This window comes from Sus scrofa, chromosome 1, assembly GCF_000003025.6.
Source record: "Sus scrofa isolate TJ Tabasco breed Duroc chromosome 1, Sscrofa11.1, whole genome shotgun sequence".
NCBI classification, from domain to species: domain Eukaryota; kingdom Metazoa; phylum Chordata; class Mammalia; order Artiodactyla; family Suidae; genus Sus; species Sus scrofa.
In genome coordinates this window covers 106,395,059-106,412,669 of record NC_010443.5, presented here as the reverse complement: position 1 = coordinate 106,412,669, position 17,611 = coordinate 106,395,059, and the positions used below count along the sequence as shown (strand labels likewise).

The following is a 17,611-nucleotide window of genomic DNA, read 5'->3' as shown; positions in this document are numbered from 1 at the left end:
TTCTCCTGTGCAGCTTGGATTATCTTGGCCTTGTCAAAATACATTCTCTAGTTAGAGGTTGGAAATATTTCCCTCCTGGCTCCAAAGTATTGATTTTCTTCAACACTCAGCTCTGTCAGTCAGCCGAAGGGGTGAAAGGTGAAAGTTCATCCGGCACTGCTTGGCTTTACCTTCCTATTAATGTCATGCCCTTTCCACATTTGATCAGTTTATGTGATCACCAATCTTACAGAACTGTTACGGCCCCCGTTTTCCCTATAAGGATACATTCAAGACATCAGGAGATGTTAAAACATGTCCTGGGATGGATGCTGGACATTTGAATAGGGCCAACGATGTTGCAACAATTCCTTTAATGCTTGTATCTTTCTTAAAGGAAATCATACTGTTACATGATGATTGACTCAATTCAATTCTTATCTGGAAATTAAAGAACTACATTCACTACTTACACGCCTAACTCTGTGAGTGATGATGACCTATCTTGTTACTTTTGCTTTTTCTGAAAACCAATTACACCTTTTACCTCAGGGATTCAAATTCAACTCCAAACAGAGTATTACATGAAATGAATTTCATGAGCTCAGCCCAGCCCCCCACCCCAGGGCAGCTGACTGGTGTCATCAAATCTGACAAGATATAATTTGGTACAATTAACAGTCTGTTTAGGAGCAATTGAGGGTGGAGACAAAGCAACAGGCATGCAATTCCCCTGCCCAAACCACAGAGGGTGCTATTGAGTCTCAGTAGGAGTGTTTGGTTCTCTCCCTTCTGTGGTGAGGGAGAGGGACTCTTCTACAGCTCTGCTGTCCTTTGTGATCAAGTCTGCCTTTCCTGAAGCTAGCTCTCCCTGGAAATGAATAATTAGGCAGAAATAGAAGGCTTCATTTGGTACGAAAGGTGGGAGAGAGAAAGCATATGGATTTCAAATGAGAATGTGTAAGAAGAGTGAACAATGTTTTTAGTGAGAAAAACAATCTTCAGTACAATTCGGATTTATTTAACACATGTATGTACACAGGGATATCCAGTACATTTGGAATCTATTGAGTGGAGGCATCAAGAAATGTCTTTGAGAGGCAGACATTTTAATTCACGTGCTGTACACAGTGAGTTCAATCATTACATTTTCATACAGGTGTCACGTCAAGTCATCTTTTACTCGTAAATTACCCATGAAGCCACACATGTCTCTACATTTACAAGGACAGGTCCAAATACAGTGTCAACAAAATCAATAAGACACTAAAAGCATACACTAGGATGACAATACAAAGTTTACCTCAGTGCTGAGCAATCTAAGCTGTGATGAAGTTTGGAACCATGGTTGTTAGAAGAGCCAAGGAGTTTGTGTGAACAAGAATGCAAATGCGACTTTAGCAGTTCGGAGATGTCAAACCATCAAATACCATCCACCCCAGAGTTCTACGACCATAATATTCTAATTTTGGCTGTCTGTGCAGCCAGGTTGTATGGCCGGCTGGCCAGGCTCACTGCCCAGGTGTCTGGCTCCTCTGGCCCTCATGGCTTTGTTCTAAACCTCCTTGGAGTGTGCCAGTCATGCTTTGGGGTGGCCACCTTCCTCCTGATGCACTGAGTGTTTTGTTTTCCAAAACTCGCTAAGGTACACTTTTACTTCATCATTCCATAGCAGCTTTATGGTCTAGAATACATTAATCCTCATTTAAGTTCATAAAGTGAATGTGTGCTGGGTATTTGTACTGAAGACTCGGGAAACCACTGGAAAAACCAAGAGCACCTCCTGTTCTCCTCAGGTTTCTCAATCTGTATCACACAACAGCACGCTCACCAAACAATCCATGTCTATGCTGTCGAGTTCTTAGTTTCTCCCTGGGAAACTACATGTATAATCTTTATAAATACAATGCACATGCATGTGGCATAAATTCACTTTTGAAGAACACCTAAAGTCTAAAACCAAGGTATAGGACAGGTTTGCCATCAATAGAAATGATATACTTCATATCAATATGAAAGAGATGTCCTAGTGGCCTTAATTTCACAACCTGTTCTTTACAAATCTGTCTCAGTAAAATAACAGATGTATTTATTTCTGACTCTGATCCTACTTTTTTGTGTATTATATAAACTCTGACAATCTATGCTTTTAATTAGATGCTCCTACTATCATTTTGGTTCCTCTGTAAACTTCACGTGTTTTCTCTGAATTTAATAAATCATTTTCTATTTTGGTTCTAATAAACCATTTTGCCCAATTAACCAAGCAGTCAACAACCAACCAAATCCCCAACTATATACAGATCAAGGCTTGTTAGGAACAAGTCATACAAAACGTTATTTTATGGGTTCTTTTCCCCATTACTATGAACAAGAACCAGCATAATTTGACAAGAAGAAAGTGATCTAGTTGATGCTTACTTCAAAGTGTGAGGAACACCCTCACTGTGACATTTGTGCAGATTGATTCAGGGCCCCCGCATTTTCATATATAGTTAGACTCCGTGTACTCTGCTCTTTGGTATCAGGGACTTGAGCAGATGTGGATTTTGGTATCCTGGTGGGCGGGTGGTGGTCCTGGAACTGCCGCCACCAAGATACTGAGGGACGACTGTATAGTTCTGAATGTGTGTGCCACAGTAAAGGTGTTCTGGGATACTTATTTAAAAGAAACGCTGTCTTAGTTTTCCTTTAATTGGTCAGCAGTAGTTTGAAGTCTGAATTGTCACTATTACATGATAGCTGACATCCAGGAGCTGCAGGTCTGTAAAGTTTCTGGAAGGAAGGGGTAGACTTTTTCTCAAAGAGATCTGTAGCAACAAGAATCTTCTCTGTAGGCAGATGCTCTGCTTCCAAACTTGGTTCTTTACGACAAAAGTCCATTTACTAGATCAGTTCTAGTGACGGGATAAGTATATTAACTAGATCATAAGCAGTAATGATTTTTATTTTAAACTACTAAATACACTATCACTTAAGCAGGATATGAGCATTTTAGAGGGCTAGCTATCCGGGAAACTGTATTCTCCACGAGGAAAATTTGTGTATGTGTGTGTGTGTGTGTATTTTCTCATTAATCTCAAATCGGTTAGGTGTTAATAAAGAAGACAGTGGCTAAACCCTAGGAAATTAGATGGAGTAATTTCCTAGCAATCTCCAGAAGAAAAAACCCCATGTAAACACAGAATCTTTCTGGTAAACAATAGCATGTTTTCGGAAATCCAGAGGAAAATAATATCAATAATTAGGACTGCCATGTTATCTCAAAGCCCAATGTCAAAACAACGAGGTTCCAACAGCGCTTCAGAGCTGGGCTTTAGTGCGAGGAAAATGCTGATCTGGGCTGGCAGTGCAATCACAGTGGTTATTGATTTGGGGGCCTCTGGTGCACTAGCAACAGCACCGCCGGCTGCCCCTCCCTCTGCAGCAGGGAGAAACGACCTGGGGACAGGTCGCCAGATCCTGCAGAGCGATGTGTGCATGCCTCAATCAATAGGTGGCACAGGCAGGAGTCTGCCCCCGAGGACCATGAGGAGGGACGCAGACCTGCTGTGCGCCCGTGGACCCCGGCGTAGGCAGGCACTGAGGAAGGACGGGGCCCTGGGTTTGGAGACCCGGGAGAAGGAAGATGCGAGCCGAGCCCTAGACCATGAAGCGGTGCTCCCTGCCGTCGTGGGCCATGAGGATGACGTTGCGGTTGGAAGTCCAGATGAGCCGGGCCAGCCTGAGGGCATTGTGGGAGCCAGGGGACGCCGGCTGCACGGGGGGCACCTGGTAGGTCTTAACGCAGCGCAGCTGGGGTGCCGAGTTGAGCATGCCGATGCTCCCCAACAGGGAGGTATTCATCTGGGGAACACAGGGACAGGACAGCATATGTGTCACATAAGGAACAAGTTCTCTTTCCCCACCACAGAGAGGGGCTCAAGGGACACTCACTTCTGGCCCCTTTCTCTTCCATCAGACTGAGTCACACCCATCTAAGAGGTTTTATTTCTTTATTTTATTTTATTTTATTTTTTGCTTTTTAGGGCCCCAGCTGCGGCATATGGAGGTTCCCAGGCCAGGGGTCGAATTTGAACTACAGCTGCTGGCCTCCACCATAACCACAGCAACTTGAGATCCCAGCTTCATCTTCGACCTACACCACAGCTCATGACAACGCCGGATCCTTAACCTGCTGAGCGAGGCCAGGGATCAAACCTGCGTCCTCAGGGATGCTAGTCAGATTCATTTCCGCTGAGCCACGAGGGGAACTCCCTAAGAATTTATTCTTAACCTCTAAAGGGCTCCTTTCAGTGTATTTGAAATTGTTCTGATGCTGCTACAGTAAATGCATAAAGCCAGAGGAACTGTGCCTGATGGGTAGAACCTGACAGCAGAAAAGTCCATCCATCATTAAAGAAGGGAGCTAAATGGTACATTTTAATAAAAATATTGTCTGGTCATTCAATCAGACAACGTTTGGAAACTATAGGCATTTCAAAATGCAGATCTTTCTGCTCTTTAATAATGGTGCTCACGGAGTTTCCGTTGTGGTTAGGCAGTAACGTGAGGACGATGGTTTGATCTCAGGTCTTGCTCAGTGGGTTAAGGATCCGGCATTGCCATGAGCCGTGGCAGAGGTCACAGTGCAGCTTAGATCTGGCATTGCTGTGGCTGTGGTATAAGTCAGCAGCTATAGCTCTGATTCCACCCCTAGCCTGGGAAACTCCACATGCTGTGGGTGTGACCCTAAAAAAAAAGCAAGCAAAGAAACCCAAGATGGTGCTCACTGCACCCCCTGAAGAATGAGTCTGAAAGGACAAGCTTGGGGACTTTGAATCCATTGAGAAAACGCAAGCAAAGCTGAGCCGTCTTAGACAGAGTGATGGGTTACTGGATCAAAGCTCTAAATTTACCGTCTTCCTGTCTCCACCTACCACACCTTTCCTCCTCACTTGCTTTTTAAAATACTCAGTCCCTGGAAAACTCTAGTTTATTTTGAAGGAAAAAACAAGAATCAATTGTATCTGAGCACTGCCTCTGTGGCCCACTGTCTTGCTGCCATGCTAAAAGGAGTACACTCTAACGCTTCACTGGTATGACTTTTTTAAAATTTACTTATTTTTATTTTATGGTCACACCGATGGCATATTGAAGTTCCTGGGCCAGGGATTGAACCTGAGCCACAGCTGCAGCCATGCCCGATCCTTTAACCCAACGCACCAGGCCAGGGATAGAACCCGCTCCTCTGCAACAACCTGAGCTGCTGCAGTCTGATTCTTAACCCACTGTGCCACAGCAGCAACTCCAGGGCATTTTTTTTTTTTTTTGTCGGTGACTTCTGCTGTTTTTGGTGGCCATTCTGGAATTGACTTGAATTTTAAGTTCTTTCAATCCATTTACATAATTGGAAAACAACCTGGGAATTATGCTTCATGAACAACTATGCATCCAGGTCAAAGTGCTAAATGGGGAATGGTGGTTATTTAAGCGCACTGTCATCTGAGCAACCGAGTCCAAAGAATCCTTTAGATTTTAAATATTACTTAACCTTTCTTAATATACACCTTTGGTGCTATTACAAGTCATGTGGAAAACACACTGACGATTAGGAAAGAGGGCTTGGAAATAATAACTTTCTTTGCACTAATTTTCATGTACAATTTTTCCCTGCAGCAGCGCCTCCGTCAGAATGGATACGATTCTAGTGATTTTTGTGAGGCATGCAGATCATGCTCCAGTGTATATGGCTGGCTGACATGTGGGACCTCGGCAAATCCTCGGACATTTAAGGTGTGCTACCGCTGATATCATGCTCTGCATTTGGATCAGTGCAAAATATAAGCCATTCCTTTTCCTGGCCCTTCTCAGCAGCAGGATGGTGTCAGGGGGTGTAAATCACGGCATCTCTGGCAGGACGCGTGCAGGCTCCACTGACATTTTCACAATTTAAATCATCTTGAGTAATAACCCTTTTAAGATGACTAATGTTACTGATTTTCCTGCATTAATAATAGTGCCGAACACAACACAGAGGTGAAAAAAAATCACTAGTGTACGAGGTCACATTTTAAAACCAAATGTATGATTATCATTAACTCCTTCTGTTAAAGTTCGGTTAACATTGAAGCCAGGAGAAATCTTACTGTCATCCTCCAAGAGCCTTTTTCCTGTGTCCTTCCCTCTTCTTTCCAAAAACTCCATGAAAGATATCAGTGCCCTATTTCTTTCTGGGGGTTCCCAGTTTAAATATAAATAACGACAGTGAGCTTGATTTGCTAGTTCTCACTTGTACAAAGAGTAACAGTATATAATAATTTAGTCCTCTTACAGAACAGATCCAAACAATCCAGAAAATTGCCGGTTTAAATTAACTGGCATCCACGCGCATAATGTGCTTTTTTAAAAAATCTAATTTCTCAGTTGATATATAACTACAAAGTATTTTTCCGTCTTTATGGATTTTCTATGAAAACGTGTATGAAGCTTGATTTTTGCTGGTGGCTCAAAATGCCAGGGGCAACCAGTATACTCAGACATATCTTTAATTTAATTCTTTCCTTCAGATTTGGCCACATACAAGAAATGGGTTGAAGGCTAAAGAGGGCCGGGACAGAATACCTTGTTGGAAGGCTACGCATGGAAAGATCTTCCCCAAAAGCCCATTATTATATCTGAGTTCTCCTTACAAGCTGAGCCACCTCTCTAACGTAAGAGATGAATCTGAAGTAGCGAGGTTGGGTATTAATTTTTCCAATAAGCTCCGCCAAAGAACTCTCACCAAAACAACTAGCCATTTTGTTATTCGATATGCATATTTTCTTGACCAGAGACTGGCCACAATTATGCTAAAGTAAGGGCAACTGGAGTCTTGAAAGAAAACTACAAATATAATATTTGGTCACATTAACTTTTTTCTTCACTACAAACATAACAAATACCCATCATGGAAAATTCAAGTAATAATGAGACATATAAAAAAGGAAGCTAAGGAGTTCCCTTGTGATGCAGTGGGTTAAGGATCTGGCATTGTCACTGCAGCAGCTTGGGCACTGCCAGGGTACGGGTTCGATACCTGGCCCAGGAACTTCCACATGTCACAGGGGTGGCCAAAAAAAAGGAAAAGAAAAAGAAAAAAAAAAAAAATCCCCAGAAATATCATTTCCCAGAGACAATCACTGACATTTTGGTAAATGTCTTTCCAGATCTCCAAGTCTATATACACATAAGGAGAAGCAGGTTTATAAGGAATTTTACATAAATAGGCTCGTATGAAAAGGCAGTTTCACAATCTGTTTTTTTAATTCAACAAAATGTTAAGGGGAATCTTTTTATGTTAGCAAGGGTAGATTTACCTCATCCTTTTAAAATGGCTGAATAGTAGTCTATTGTAAGATGGAATAAATAAAAATAAATGAAACCAATAGTCACCTAATTTATTAATAGCATTTCTGAAAGAGGATACTTATTTTGTTGGAGGGTGGTGGTAAAATTTAGGTTGAGAGTTATGGTTGTATTTCACTGCTCAACTCTCCTGGCTCAAATTCCAATGAATCCACTGCAATGGAATGTTCAAATAGAGGACTCTGCTGTAGGAGAAGGGCTTGAAAGATTAACAAATGACATCATTCAGCTGCTGAGTATGTAAACTAACTAAAAGGCAACTATGGCTTTTCCCTTCCCTTTAAAAATAATGCTTCACAAAACCAGTTCTGAGAAGATTATTTTCTGAACACATAGACACACATACAGATGTAATTCATCAAAACAGAAAGTGTTTCAATGCTGTTCTCAGTGTAAGTAATGCTGCACCCAAACCTTTTACTAAGTCTCACTTGAGTAATTATCCGACCAGCATTTCTCATTAACATCATTTCTCAGCAAAGATTTTAATAGCTGATAGCTTTTGTAAGGCTCTGTATTAATAAGGCTTCATTAAGTTTTCAAAATATATTACAGTGCATTTACTGGAATGATATGAAAGTATTATCAGACATCATTAGACCTAAACAATATGTATCTAAATAAATCAGCAAAGCTCATTTGGGGAGAACAGCAGTAGATGCAATACTGCTTTGGGGGCTCTCTTTAGCTCAAATCAAACCTATTATACTTCTGGAAGAGGTTTTATTGTATTCTCTTGAGAGAGCTGCTGTGATGCTTCTGTGTTTTCCACTTAATCAGACCAAGGTGCGTATGATTTAAGCAGAGAAGAGATGGGCTGAATTTAAAATTCTGACATTGGGTTTAGAGGCGGAAAAGACTTGGGTGTTGCCTGGGTTGCTTGGGTGCTCTGTCCGCTGAACAGCAGCACATAACACAAGGCATCCCCAGGAGAAGAGCATGCAGAGGAAGGAAAGGAGCTGGGCTCCCTGCAGGCAGAGCCACGTGGACAGACTCATGGGCTCAGGCGTACGTGTTGAGGCCCAGGGGCAACAGCAGAAGCCTGAACTGGAGGAGGGGATGAGCTATTTCAAAGAGATAGCATCGAAGGGACGACCTTGATCTCCAGGGTGAAGAAGATGCTAACCATAATTCCATCAACAAGTGGGGCAGAAACTTTGATAAAAACAGAACAATATTCAAGGAAGGGATGAACATATCCCAAAAGAACCCTGATCTAGATAAGGGGAGGGGGGAAGGTTTATCAACTTAGAAATTGAGGCAAATACTGAAAGTTTCATATCTGGAGAATTTAGGAGGTATCTAAGGAATTACTTTTTCTTAGTAAGAAGAAAAATTGAACAAAAGAATGATTTTTGTTGTTGTTGTTGTTTATTCCTAAGAGGAGAGCACAGGCAAACACAAGCTCCTTGAAAGTAGGGACTGGCGACCTCATGACTCCATGTTCCTAAACTAAGCTGGCACCCAGCCCTTCTACATCAGACACACTCGGAGTGGAGGAGGTGGCGCCACACAGACTCTCCTCTGGATTTCATGAGAACAGGAAATCAGGGAAAACATGGGTCAAAGTACAGTTGGTATAACGGAGACCGTGTGCTCACAGAACAGAGCAGGAAAGGAACACTGTCTAAAGAACCATTGTTGCGAGAGTCCACTTTATGGATGTACTGTGAGATTTCAGGAGAATGAAACATGAGTCCCGGGGTCACCCACTGGGAAAGATGAAGACTGGGTGATATCTCTAAGGAAAGAGTTTAATATGAGTTAATTAAGATGCTGGAGATATATTATGGAAGAATAATGAGAAAATAAACTGAAAAACTAAATGAGATGAAGAGTAGAAAAAGCCTGGGACAGATTTGGAGGTTGTCATGCTTTAACAGCATGTTGTTAATTAAGCAATTTATTCTATCTGTTTTACATTTTATTAGCTATTGATTTTTTTAAAAAAACACTGTCAAGTTGTGAAGTCTTCTTTAAACTTTTGTTTTTTTCAGCTTTCAAAGCAATAAACGGAATCTCATAAAACGTACTTGCATCCTAGGATAGGTAACAAAATTTTAAATTAAATTTTGAGATAATGTTTCATTTTTTTGTAATTATCAAGAGTAAGATAATTAAAAGGAAGATGGGATGGAGATTAATCACTGAGGAGAAACAAGTTCTATTCTAAAAATCAGTTGCTCAAATTAATATTCATTTTAATGATCATTAAACAAGGGATTCTTGCATGTTGTCAGTCAATGATGCTCAGATCTTTGAAAATGTTTTAAAAGCTTGGGAATGAATGCAGACAGAAATGAAATAATACAAATAGGCATGAAGTTAATATGAGGCTGCTGGATGTCTTGTGTAAATTAACAGCCTGAGCAGTGCTTACCCCTCTCCCCAATTTCTTTCGGGCCAGGCCCTCACTTACCTCTCCATACCCGTAACACCTGGCTCAGCTTAGGTGTTCCTGCCTCTGCAAAGCCGTCCCCACACCCTCACTCCCAGGCTCCCCTCTGTACTGTAATTACTTGCTTATTCACTTGTGTCTCCCTCAGATGGACAGCTTTGTGAAAGCAGACCCCCCTCTTTCTAGATTGCTAACTGTATTCTCGGTAGACCCTGTGTGCTAGCAGCTGGCCCATAATCAGCAGGGATAAATACTGGATATTTGTCGAAAAAAGGGAAGGAGGGGACGAGGGAGGACTGGTGGGTAGCAGCCTTTCCTAGCAAAAGTGGATCATGCAACACACTTCCAGACTCTGCAGCATATATGCTTACCTGCCAGAAAGAAATGTGGCTGTCAGTGTTTGAGTAGGTGGCAAGGTACCGTCCATCAGGGGCAAAGGCCACTGCAGTGATTGGTCCCTTGTGTCCATGGATTGTCTGAAATAAAATTCAAGGTCATAAATTGTATGCACTGCACAGAACTATTACACACACATGCAAATACATTCAGTGTTGAACAAGTTATGTCATGGACACTAGAAAACATTATGTTCTTTATTTAAAAATTTAGGTAAGAGGAGTTCCCGTCGTGGCACAGTGGTTAACGAATCCGACTAGGAACCATAAGGTTGCAGGTTCGGTCCCTGCCCTTGCTCAGTGGGTTAACGATCCGGCGTTGCCGTGAGCTGTGGTGTAGGTTGCAGACGCGGCTCGGATCCCGTGGCTCTGGCATAGGCCGGTGGCTACAGCTCCGATTCAACCCCTAGCCTGGGAACCTCCATATGCCGCGGGAGCGGCCCAAGAAATAGCAACAACAACAGCAACAACAACAACAACAAAAAAGACAAAAAAAAAAAAAATTTAGGTAAGAAAAGGAGGAAAAGCAACCAAAGTTCTCTTGCTGATGTATCCAGGGACTTTGACCTTGTTCTAGGGAGGCTGCCTGTCTTCTAGTTGGGGGAATAGCATGAGTCCAAAGGAAAAGCATATCTTAACGAGAAAACCAACGGGTTAGTTCATTTATGTCTATCAAAGGGAGGAATTTTACAGTTAACCAGGAAAGTTAAAAAAAAATCAACAATTAACAGAACATTGTAAATCAACTATAATAATTTAAAAAATTTTCAACCCCCCCCCCCCCAAATCACCAAACCTATCTAGGAACTTTTGCTCGTTTGAAATGAAAAACATCCGAAGCTGTATCATAACATCCTTACTCTGGAAAGAGTCAAAAAGTATAATTTGGACCCCTTAATAATTATACATTTTTCATGTTTTATGCTTCATTTCCCACCGATAACACTATGTTTAAATGCACATGGCCGCAATTAGTACACATACATACACGCATGTGGTGGTGGTTTGAGCACACATATAAATCAAATGCTCTTAAACACAAGTTAACAGGATAATTTTGAGCCTTTGCCAAATAGCTATCATTGATTTAACCATGAATTTTAAAAAAGGAAGTTGTATCTTAGACTCGGTCTTTGATAAAAGGTCTTTACTAATAAAAAATTACACTCAAGTTTAATGATATTAATAGTTACCGAAAATACTGGGATAGTAAGCAAATTAGCATAATATTGTGTTAATGTCCCTGCACTCAAGTATTAAGGGCCTTATCTCTCCTATGTGAACCAATACTCAGTCTGCTTACAACTGGAGGTTGGTCTCCTGCTTTGGTCTAGAAAGGAATGGGAAAATAGGTTTAAACCAAGACAATTCCAGGAAGGTGTGTTTCCATCTGCTATAGTCCGATGACGAATGGGAGACCTTGCGTCTCCGTGGGAGCATCCAGCTCACTATGCGATTCAGCCCCACACATACAGTAATTCCTGTTAAGGCCTTCTCATATCATATCTGAGTGATTTCAATGAGGAAAGAAGACAGGAGAGAGGGGTGGGGGTGCAAACGCATTCCTCAGTGCTTTTTTGGGTTATGTTCTCTCCCGTCCTTAGACAAGGCACTGTGGGAATCCAAAATCGTGCCTGTTTTTCAGCACTCAGAGAGAAAATGTTATACTGGCATAGTATGGGCTTTGGACTGGCAGAGAACATGCTTGAGTCAGATTGCCTGCCTTGCACTGGGCTCCACTGCTTCCTGTGGAACCTAGGGCAAGTTACTCTCATTCCTTAACCTCAGAGTATCACGTCTATGAAGCAGAGATGACAATGATGATGATGACACTTATAATTCCTGCCTCAAATGGCTTTGAGAAGATCAAATGAGTTAGTACACATACAGCCCTCTGAACAATACATGGCACTTGATAATTCCATAAATATTAGTATTTGTGTTGCTCCTCCTTATTTCAAGATGGCCAGATGTATATACTTGAAAGTTGCTAAGAAAGTAGATATTAAATGTTCTTGCCATAAAAAGAAATGGCTGTTATACGATGGGATGGGGTGTCCGCTAATGCTGTGGGGGTGATCATTTTGCAATATATGTGCATCAAATCATCACAATGCACACCTTAAAGTTACACAATGTTATATGTCAATTATATCTAAATAATGCTAAAATAAGACCAAACAACTGTATACAACCACATAAATCAATTATCTGAGTAAACCATTTAAAACCAAAAAGTAAATAAATGCTCTAAGCAGATGTGAAACCAGATTATAGGTATATTGGGTTTAGCCTGCAAAATGATTTTGAAAAATATTTTCTGAGGCTATATTCTAATTCATCAGACATCATTGAAAATCAATATTTTTGGCTTCTCCTGAAAAACTGGAGGCTCTGGCAATCCTGGGCCTTTGTTCATACATGGCAACATGGGTGAGGGCTGAGCAGATGTGGCCCCTAGGGCTTGCTCCCTGTGTCACACAGTCCCAGCCCTGACCCAAGAGGGCCTGTGTACCCAACATCCACTGCCTGCCTCTCTTATTTCCTGTCTGGTCCCTCATGGCATTTAATGTAACCCTTCCATTAAAAAGCTTTGATTCAGGGAGTTCCCTTGTGGCACAGCAGGTTAAGGATGTGGTGTTGTCACTGCAGGGGCTAGGGTTGGTATGGGTTAGGTGCTGTGGTGTGTATTTGATCCCTGGCCTGAGAACTTCCACAGGCTGCAGGTGTGGCCAAAAAAAAAAAAAAAAATTTTTTTTTTTTTTTTTTAAATTCAAAATAGTTTCTTCTGTGCTCTGCGGTTCTAGTATGCATCTAAAAGTATGAGCAGACTGAAAGCTCCTCTAAAAGCTTGCCCTTCTTTGAAGCCCCCCTCCAAAGCCCATCTTCATGTAGAGGTGGATTCACTCTTCCTTCTGGAGTTTGGGCTCCTAAATCTCAAAACAGAACAAGACCTGTCTCCCTCAGAGTAGTATCCTACTTAATCAGCAACCAGAATGTGCTTCAGACAGTTAAGAGTAAGCTGGGTAAACCAGCAGATCCAGAGGTTGTGGCAACCCAGTGGTCCCCTTAACACTCCACTCTATGAGGCTGGCTAAGATGGCCCAGCAGGAAAGCCACAAGGCCAGACCCACAGGCTCCTTCAGACAAGTCTTCATGAAATGTTTCCTACCACGTCTTTGTCCTTTATAGATGGTACTTAAATACTTCCTCAGTGGCTGAAAACACTCTTTGTTATGTTATCCAGGATCTCTAATAGAAGAACCAGTGAATTAAGTTCACCTTGGAATTTTCTGCCTGGAAAATGTTTATCTTTCCCGAGAAATTTTGTTGCTTTCTTTCATTGTGTAACGATAATTACATTAGCTCACGTGTGTTTGCTTTCCTGCCAGGAAACTCAAAATTAAATTTATGCTCGTTCTTTGTGTCTAGTAATAAATAGTTTCTCATTTCACTAATCACTGTGCTGTTTTCCTTTGTTGTTGTTGTTAAGGTTAGACACTGAGCTTCATGTGTTACTTTCTTTAAAGTCTGCTTTGAACAAAGGGGGACTACACTTTAGATCAGAACACAAAACACATACACACATACACACACACACACACACACAAAACCATACTGCTAGGTGCTCCATATGCTCTCTTAAAGGGATACAGAGAAAAATCACAGAGTACGGATTGCCGTGTCAGCTGATAGACCTGTTGTCTATAAGAAAGCAAGTACCTCTCATGGTAGCTCAGGGAAGCTCACTGTTTTAAATGGGTTGGTACATCTGGTGAGTTCATTACAATCTCAGCCTAAGAGGTGCTTCAGTCCTCAGTGTAATGGAAATGTTGCCATTGTCTTTTGTTCAGAATTTCCAAACTTCCCTCAGATCTCCACCACCTGAACTGACTTTAACCTCTATCCTGGCATTAGAGATGCAGCTGTGCGGGGATCACAGTGAACTTGTAAGTGCTTTGTGAGAGGGCAGACCCAATGCTTAGCGATCTTAAATGCTAAACTAGGAAAAGGAAAGACCCTTTTCCAAAACAACAGGTTGCAAAATAAAAGGAGGTTTGGTCTACTTTTTATATGCGGATGAATATCATGTGCCTTGTTATATTTTTAGTCAAAGAAATTGCTGTCTTGAAAAGGCAGACATGGAATATAAAGAAATGATTCTAATTCAAGAAGTGCTATGAACAATAAAAGAAATCAAGCAATTATCCCTAGCAGGAGACAGTGTTGAATTGTTAAACACTGTCCCTTTTTCGTATGAAAGAAAAGGAACTGAGAGGCTGGATTAATAAGGAGCAATGCTTGCACCTACCCAAAGGTTTTTAACAGGCACTTTCCACGTGCGCGGCAAGGAAGTATAATTAATCCTGTTGTACAAAGGAGGAGAAACACAGATTTCTCAAATGATTTAGTCAGCATCAATGGAAGCTGTGACTGTCTAGAATATTCTTTCTAAAACTGCTGTCTCTTTCTAGAGTGCCTGATGTTCAGCTTCCAAATGACAAATTTGAGAACTGAAACTAAAACGCAGGACTCTATTACACCCACTTTAGGGACTGAACAAGATCAAGCAGAGAATTTTATATTAATTTGCAGGTCTCATCACTTCTTTAAAAGGGGAATAAACCCATTCAAACAAAATTTCCTACCTTTAACGTAAATTCTGAAGAAAAGATTTCCAAAAGTAGGTTATAGTTTGCTATCATAAATACCAGTACGAGGGAAAGATTTATAAAGTAAGACCCTCATATTTTGCATAGCATTTACTAAACTGAAAAATAAAAGGACTTTGCCTAAGGCTTCACAGCCCCTGGGTCTGCCGGGCCTGAGAGGGAAGGCAGGCACCCAGGCCTTCTCTGGAGCAGAATGGCTAGTTGGGGATTAAGAGGCAGATGCAATTTGAGGGGTGCTTGAAAGGTCTGAGGAGTTCAACGTGGGTCCCCAGTTGGCTGCACATTGGTCTCTGAAATGTATTTAAATAAATAAAAATATATTTAAATTTATTTTTTTATTATTTTTTAATTTGATTTTGATTTTTTTTCTGTGAGGAAGTTTTTTTTAGAATCTTTGTTTGTTTGTTTGTTTGTGCCTTTTCTAGGGCGGCTCCTGCGGCATATGGAGGTTCCCAGGCTAGGGGTCTAATCGGAGCTGGAGTCACCGGCCTACGCCAGAGCCACAGCTACGTGGGATCTGAGCTTCGTCTGTGACCCACACCACAGCGCATGGCAACTCCAGATCCTTAACCCACTGAGCAAGGCCGGGGATCAAACCCGCAACCTCATGGTTCCTAGTTGAATTTGTTAACCACTGAGCCACGATGGGAACTCCCTTTTTTTTAGACTCTTAATCATTTTATTTTATTTTAAAAATTTTATTGGAGTATACAGTTGACTTATGACCTTGTATCACTTTCAAGTGTACAGCCAAGTGAATCAATTACACACATACATATGAAATCTCTAAAATTACAGTTCTGCTTCCAGTTGACGCATTTTCCCTAGAATGTGCTGTGGCAGAGAGCACACAGGACACACCTGCTTTCAGGAGGTGCAAGCATGGCAGATGCCTGGAGTTTAGGGCGAGCCTGAATGAAGGGTCCCTCTGTGTCCAAAGGCAGGAAAGAGGCTGAAAACAGGCCTGCTATTCAGGGAAGCAAGCGCTTAGGAAGTGAGGATTAGCCCCCGAAAAGAAAAGACCGACAAAGATCTACTACATTTTCCTAGTGCTGGTCCCTTGATGATGACAAACAATGCTAAGTGAGGTTCAGGACACGCTCTCCTCTGTACAGGAAGTGCCGACCCAACATTTGGCCTCCCTTCCAGACCACAGCCAAAGTCAGGAAAGGGCAGATAAGGAAGGTGAACCGGGGTCTGATTTGCATGCCTTTCTGACATCCCAACACAGGCCACCGATTTCATGGCTGACTGGCAGGGAGGTAACTGCTGGAGGCAGAGGCAAGACAAAGACATCGCTCTGACTGACAGCTCTGTTTGTCAGGCAAGGGAAAGACTCATCAAAAAAAGAGCTATTTCAAAAGAGTTGAAAAGTTAAGCATTAATTATGTTCAAGAAGAAAAGCTTCCCTTTTCTTTTCTCCAAAGCAACCAATTCGTGAAAGCTGATTTAAGATTCATCTGCTCAAGGAAACAAATAATTTAGGCAGATGATAACACATGAAAAAGAAAAACCAGTCTCATCTTTCATCTATGGCTGATGAGAAGGCTCCAGGATATTTAACTCCCACTATGAACTTCACTCTTCTGCAGACTTTCTGTGTGTGGGATCTCGAGGCCATATGAGGTGTCAAGAACACTGAAAGGCCACCCAGTTCCTTTCTGTATGTGGACAGGGCTGCCTTAAAGCAGGTCAGATGAAAATCCATTCTGTTTTCAAGTCTCTCTAGAGAAGGTTCCAAAACCTCCCCTGAGGACCCTTTTCTGTGTTTGTTTAACAATGTGTGCTGTCAGGAAATTTTTCCTTTTGTCAAGTCTAAATCCAAAATGATGCAGTTTAAGTCAGCTTCCTCTTGTTCTAGCCTCAGCAGAAATGGAGAAGAGCTGGCCACCAATCTTAGCTGTTATAACAACTCCCTCCTTTCTTATTAATTTTTTACTTTCAGGAGTTAAAAAAAAAAAAACAATGATGATAACTTTTCTTTCAGGTCTCACTTTCCAACTTTTAAAATCATTTCTGTGGCTCTTCCTTAAACTCTCTCCAAGCTTTCAAATCATGACATCTTAGAGTTGGATGGTATCTTTTTGTTTTTGTCTTTTTGTCTTTTTAGGGCCACACCCACGACATATGGAGGTTCCCAGGCTAGGGGTCAAATCGGAGCTGCAGCTGCCAGCCTACATCACAGCCACAGCAATGTGGGATCCAAGCTGCGTCTGCGACCTACACCACAGCTCACAGCAACGCTGGATCCTTAACCCACTGAGCGAGGCCAGGGATTGAACCCTCATCCTCACGGTTACTAGCCGTGTTTGTTACCACTGAGCCACAATGGGCACTCCCAAACACATTTTAAAACTATAGACTGAAAAGTATAGAAGGGTGCCTTCCTCTGCCAGGCACTGCAAGGAATCCAAGAAGCTTAAGAAGAGCAAACTTCAGTGGCACATCTTCTGTGTCCGGTACTAGCATGAGCCCTTTATGACCTAAGGATACCATTTTACCCCTTACTTTATAGATGAAGAAACTGAGGCCCAGGGAGGTGGGGTAACTTGTTTTAATTAGAATCTGGGCAGTCTGACTCCAGAATCTGTTGCCTTACCAGGAAATACAGACCTATGAAAACTATAAACTTTAATTTCCACACACTTGATTTTCATAGAGCTGGCACTTATGTACATTATAAACCCACATTCCTAAATAACTTTCCCATGCCAAATAATGAAGATTTGGGGCCAGGTCTGGTGGTGCCTGGGGGCTGGGCGAAGCCTGCAGAGTAAAGC

At 41.8% G+C, this 17,611-nt stretch overlaps 1 protein-coding gene across 10 annotated transcripts in view; it reads right to left on the bottom strand.

Moving 5' to 3' along the window:
* Positions 980–17,611, bottom strand: part of WDR7 (WD repeat domain 7) — a 375,679-nt gene continuing 359,047 nt past the window's right edge. For all 10 annotated transcript variants that reach the window (XM_021093595.1, XM_021093608.1, XM_021093602.1 and 7 more), the window contains 2 exons: positions 10,135–10,239; positions 980–3,825 (listed from right to left, as the gene is read on the bottom strand). In XM_021093595.1, the coding sequence (XP_020949254.1) occupies positions 3,622–3,825; positions 10,135–10,239 (309 nt within the window). In that variant the 3' untranslated portion in view covers positions 980–3,621. The remainder of the gene's footprint in view (positions 3,826–10,134; positions 10,240–17,611) is intronic.